This window comes from Mobula birostris, chromosome X (assembly GCF_030028105.1).
Source record: "Mobula birostris isolate sMobBir1 chromosome X, sMobBir1.hap1, whole genome shotgun sequence".
In the NCBI taxonomy this organism is placed as follows: domain Eukaryota; kingdom Metazoa; phylum Chordata; class Chondrichthyes; order Myliobatiformes; family Myliobatidae; genus Mobula; species Mobula birostris.
This window is the reverse complement of record NC_092402.1, coordinates 27,964,976-27,970,975: the sequence shown is the minus strand read 5'-3', so window position 1 is coordinate 27,970,975 and position 6,000 is coordinate 27,964,976. Positions and strand designations below refer to the sequence as shown.

General features: G+C 45.4%; 1 protein-coding gene across 1 annotated transcript in view; it reads left to right on the top strand.

The window, feature by feature from the left end:
- Positions 1–293: 293 nt before the first annotated feature.
- hrob (homologous recombination factor with OB-fold) overlaps positions 294–6,000 on the top strand; it is a 40,273-nt gene continuing 34,566 nt past the window's right edge. Inside the window, exon 1 of the mRNA XM_072249353.1 lies at positions 294–396. Coding sequence (XP_072105454.1) covers positions 394–396 — 3 coding nt within the window. The 5' untranslated portion in view covers positions 294–393. The remainder of the gene's footprint in view (positions 397–6,000) is intronic.

Sequence of the window (6,000 nt, the reverse complement as noted above, 5' to 3'; positions counted from 1 at the left end):
AAGGTGGAAAGAGCAAATAAAATATCTCAAAGGACTTAAGATGCACTTCTGTGCTACTAAGCTGCCGTTTTGAATGAATGAGTAGAAAAGTCTTTCATTATCCCCATTTACTATGAACTTGATTCTTTTCCTCGTTTGCTACAACTTGCAGAAAGGAAGGGAACCTTCACCCATCCTGCTGCTTCATGGTTGTTAGGATAGGCGAGCCTGGTTGCTATGAAGAGCTCCAATCGCGGTGGGATTATGGGTTTGGATGACGTCACCGCGGCGGCAACTTTCAACGGTAAGGTTGCCGGAAGCGGTTGTTTGGCGGATGGCCTAGGCCTGGGCCTGAGAATTCGTGTTACTCTTGTTGTAGTTGCTTTTGTGCGTCGTGAAGAGCCAGAGACAAACATGGTAAGAAATAGTTTGTCTCGCGTAGGATGGGGCGGCGGTAGGAATGTAGATGTGGGGTTTTTGCAGTCGGTCCCGCAAATCTCAAATCGGGTGTTCCGGCGAGAGAGGTAAAAGGAATTGGAATTTGTTTATTATTGACACATGTACTGCGAAACAGTGGTTTCTCAGCAGTTCGTGCCCCTAGGCTGTGTTATTAATAAATAACCTCCAGTAAAGGAAAATAGTATTTCAGGAACTAAGGGAAGAGTTTTGAAAAAATGTTCGACTTTATTTCTGTGTAGAGGGGCTGTAGTAGTGGTAAGGAAACAACTAGTCTCAAAGTTCTGTAGAATAAGAAGCACATCAGGAGACAAAAAAAAAAGACTGCAGATGATGGAATCCGGAGCAACAAAGTCTGCTGGATCATGTAGCATCTGTAGGAGAGTAAAGATTTGTTGGCATTTTATGAGAAAGCGTGCGTCAGTTCATTGGGTGGTGTCTGTTGGTTGTTGAGCACAAACTTGACAGTCATCTAATTTTAGTTGTGTAATTGAAAAGGTTGCAAGTGGCCAATGGAACCATATAATTAAGATTTGATCCTTTGGTTCATTGGCAGACTAACATCCACCTACTGCCCTCTACTGTGCCGATTGTCTTGTTTATTATTTATTGTAATGCCTGCACTGTTTTGTGCACTTTATGCAGTCCTGGGTAAGTCGAAATGACAATAAAAAGTGACTTGACTTGACTGAACTGAAATCTGCTTTTGGTTGAAGGCTTTATTACTCACTGCACGTGTAGATAACACCTGTGACTTAATGGGGTCACAGGTCTTTGTGAAACTCTATAGAATGGTTGTAGTTAATAATTTTATGTACAATATGGCAAATTACATTGATCTAAGATGAACCTGCCCACCAATTTCTTTCTATACTATATGGCATTTTGTCAAAAGAAACTTGAAAGTTAAGATTTACAACTGAGCTACCTTTATATTGCAGTCTAAGAACTTACTCAGTTCAGTGAGGTTATTGAAATGTGTTTTTATCTCTGGAAGTTCTGTTGAGAGTCTTAAAAGACATTAGGCTTTCTGATCAAGCAACACACGTCAAAGTTGCTGGTGAACGCAGCAGGCCGGGCAGCATCTCTAGGAAGAGGCACAGTCGACATTTTGGGCCAAGACCCTTCGTCAAGATTCAGGATTCAAAAAACTTTATTGTCATTCTAACCGTACATCAGCTCTGCAGGGCAGAATGAGACAGCGTTTCTCAGGAGCAGTGCAATCATAACATAACAAACACAACACTAAATAATAAACATAACAATAAATAGTAAAACACAACAGCCACATGTCAATTAAAATCAAGTTATAACTGTCCAAAGCCCCTTAGTCCTATTCCAGGACGAGGGAGATGTCCTCCTTTTTTAAAGAAAGGGGCTTCCCTTCCTCCACCATCAACTCTGCTCTCAAACGCATCTACCCCATTTCACGCACATCTGCTCTCACTCCATCCTCCCGCCACCCCACTAGGAATAGGGTTCCCCTTGTCCTCACCTACCACCCCACCAGCCTCCGGGTCCAACATATTATTCTCTGTAACTTCCGCCACCTCCAACGGGATCCCACCACTAAGCACATCTTTCCCTCCCACTCTCTCTCTGCCTTCCGCAGGGATCACTCCCTACACGACTCCCTTGTCCATTCGTCCCCCCCAACCCTCCCCACTGATCTCCCTCCTGACACTTATCCTTGTAAGCAGAACAAGTGCTACACATGCCCTTACACTTCCTCCCTTATCACCATTCAGGGCCCCAGACAGTCCTTCCAGGTGAGGTGACACTTCACCTGTGAGTCGGCTGGGGTGATATACTGCGTCTGGTGCTCCCGATGCAGCCTTCTATATATTGGCGAGACCCGACGCAGACTGGAAGATCGTTTCGCTGAACACCTACGCTCTGTCCGCCAGAGAAATCAGGATCTCCCAGTGGCCACACATTTTAATTCCACATCCCATTCCCATTCTGACATGTCTATCCATGGCCTCCTCTACTGTAAAGATGAAGCCACACTCAGGTTGGAGGAACGACACCTTGTATTACATCTGGGTAGCCTCCAACCTGATGGCATGAATATTGACTTCTCTAACTTCTGCTAATGCCCCACCTCCCCATCGTACCCCATCCGTTATTTATTTATATACACACTTTCTTTCTCTCTCTCTCTCCTTTTTCTCCTTTTGTCCCTCTGACTATACCCCTTGCCCATCCAATTTTTTTTTTCCCCCCCTCCCCCTTTTCTTTCTCCCTAGGCCTCCTGTCCCATGATCTTCTCATATCCCCTTTGCCAATCACCTGTCCAGCTCCTGGCTCCATCCCTGCCCCTCCTGTCTTCTCCTATCATTTTGGACCTCCCCCTCCCCCTCCCACTTTCAAGTCTCTTACTCACTCTTCCTTCAGTTAGTCCTGACAAAGGATCTCAGCCCGAAATGTTGACTGTACCTCTTCCTAGAGATTCTGCCTGGCCTGCTGCGTTCACCAGCAACTTTGATGTGTGTTGTATAAAAACCAAAGAGAGGGCATGTAATAGAGCATGAATCAGTGTGAAGTTAGAGGATTGGGAATCTTTTTAAAAAAAACAACAGAAGGCAACTAAAAATATAAAGAAGGAAAAGATGGAATACGAAGGTAAGCTAGCCAATAATATTAAATACTAAAAGTTTCTTCTGATAAATGAAGTGTAAAAGAGAGGTGAGAGTAGATATCGGACTGCTGTAAAGTGATGCTGGAGAAGTAGTAATGGGGGACAAGGAACTGGTGGGCAAACTGATTAAATATTTTGCATTAATCTTCACTGTGGAAGACACTAACAGTATGCCAGAAGTTCAAAAGTGTCAGGCAGCAGAAATGAGTGAAGTTGCCATTACTTGGGAGAATTCAATCACAAAGGAGAAAATCTGTAGATGCTGGAAATCCAGGCAACACACACAAAATGCTGGAGGAATTCAGCAGGCCAGGCAGCATCTAGGAAAAGAGTACAGTCAACATTTCAGGTCGAAACCATTCGGCAGGACTGGAGGGAAAAAAGCTGAGGAGTAGATTTAAAAGGTGGGGGGAGGAGGAGAGAGAAACACCAGGTGATAGGTGAAACCTGAAGGGGGAGGGGATGAAGTAAAGAGCTGGGATGTAAATTGGTGAAAAAGACAAAAGGTCATGGAAGGAAGAAAAGGGGGGAGGAGCACCAGAGGGAGGCTATGTGTGGGCATGGAGAGAGAGGGAAAAGGGGATGGGAAATGGTGAAGGAGAGGGGTGAAAGTGCAAGAAGTCAATGTTCATACCATCGGGTTGGAGGCTAGCCAGATGGAATATAAGGTGTTGTTTCTCCAACTAAAGTGTGGCCTCATCACGACAGTGGAGGAGGCCATGGATGAACATATCGGAATTGGAATAGGAATGGGAAGTGGAATTAAATTGGGTGGCCACTGGGTGATCCCACTTTTTCTTGTGGATGGAGCGTAGATGCTGTTTAGGGCCCTGAATGGTAGTGAGGGACGGGGTGTAGGTGCAGGTGTAGCACTTGTTCTGCTTGCGAGGATAAGTGCCAGGAGAGAGATCAGTGGGGAGGGACGAATGGACAAGGGAGTTGCATAGGGAGCGATCACTGCGGAAAGCAGAAAGGGGGGGCAGGGAAAGATGTGCTTTGTGATGGGATTCTGGTGAAGATGGTGGAAGTTTTGGAGGATTATGTGCTGGACACAGAGGCTGGTGGGGTGGTATGTGAGGACAAGAGGAACCCTATCCCTGGTAGAGTAGCAGGAGGATGGGGTAAGAGCAGGCATGCGTGAAATTGAAGAAATGTGGTTGAGGGCAACGTTGATGGTGGAGGAAGAGAAGCCCCTTTCTTTGAAAAAGCGTAAGAAAAATGGAACGGTCACCAGTGTAGGTTTGGAACACAGACTGTTCCACGTAGCCAACAAACAGGCAGGCATAACTGGGACCCATGCGAGTACCCATGGCAACCCCTTTTGTTTGAAGGAAGTGGAAGGACCCAAAGGAGAAATTATTGAGAGTGAGGACAAGTTCTGCTAGGTGGAGATTGGTGGTGGAGGGGAACTGATTAGGTCTGGTGTCCAGAAAAAAAACGGAGAACTTTGAGGCCTTTCTGGTGGGGGATGGAGGTGTATCGAGACTGGACATCCATAGTGAAAATAAGGTGATGGGGGCCAGGAACCTGAAATCATTGAAAAGATCCAGAGTGTGTGGAGTGTCATGGATGTAGGGAGGAAGGGACTGAACTAGGGGGGATAAAACAAGAGTCAAGGTATGCAGATGTGAGTTCAAGCTGAAACAATGGGTCTACCTGGACAAGCGAGTTTGCGGATATTGTTTAGGAGGTCGAAACGGGAGGTGAGGGAACTATGAAGTTAGTGGCAGTGGATGGGAGATCCCCAGAGTTAATAAGCTTGGTAAAACCTTATTACTTGGGAGAAGGTGTTTGGGAAACTGAAATGTTTGAAGATAGATAAGTCACCTGGACCAGATGGACTACACCCCAGGGTTCTGAAAGAGGTGACTGAAGAGATTATGGAGGCATTAGTAATGATCTTTCAAGAATCAATGGATTCTGGCATGATTCAGGAGGACTGGAAAATTGCAAATGTCACTCCACTCTTCAAGAAGGGAGAGAGGCAGAAGAAAGGAAATTATAGGCCAGTTAGTCTGACCTCAGAGGTTGGGAAGATGTTGGAGTCGATCATTAAGGATGTGGTTTTGGGTACTTGGAGGCGCATGACAAAATAGACCAAACTCAGCATGGTTTCCTTCAGGGAAAATCTTGCCTGACAAATCTGCTGGGATCCTTCGAAGAAATAACAAGCAGGATAGACAAAGGAGAATCAATGGATGTTGTATTCTTGGATTTTCAGAAGGCCTTTGACAAGGTGCCGCACATGAGGCTGCTTAACAAGATAAGAGCCCATGGTATTACGGGAAAGATACTAGCATGGATAAAGCACTAGCTGATTGGGAGCCTTTTCTGGTTGGTTGCTGGTGACCAGTGTTCCATAGGGGTCTGTGTTGTGGCTGCTTCTTTATACGTTATATCTCAATGATTTGGATGATGGAATTGAAGGCTTTGTGACCAAGTTTGCGGACGATAGAAAGATAGGTGGAGGGGCAGATAGTGTTGAGGAAGCAGAGAGGTTGCAGAGTAACTTAGACAGAAGACCATAAGGATAACTTAGACATAAGACCATAAGATATAGGAGTAGAATTAGGTAAATCGGCCCATCGAGTCTTCTCCACCACCTGATCATATTTTTCCCCTCAGCCCCTATCTCCTGCCTTCTCCCCGTATCTCTTCAAGCCCTGACCAATTGTGAATCTGTCAACATCTGCTTTAAATATACATAAAGACTTGGCCTCTACAACTACCTGTGGCAAAGAATGCCACAGATTCACCACTCTCTTGCTAAAGAAATTCCTTCCCATCTCAGTTCTAAAAGGACAGCCCTCTATTCTGAGGCTGTCCTCTGGTCTTAGAGTCTTCCATCATTAGAAACATCCTCTCCACATCCACTCTCAAGGCCTTTCACCATTCGATAGGTTTCAATTAGGTCACCCCCCCAT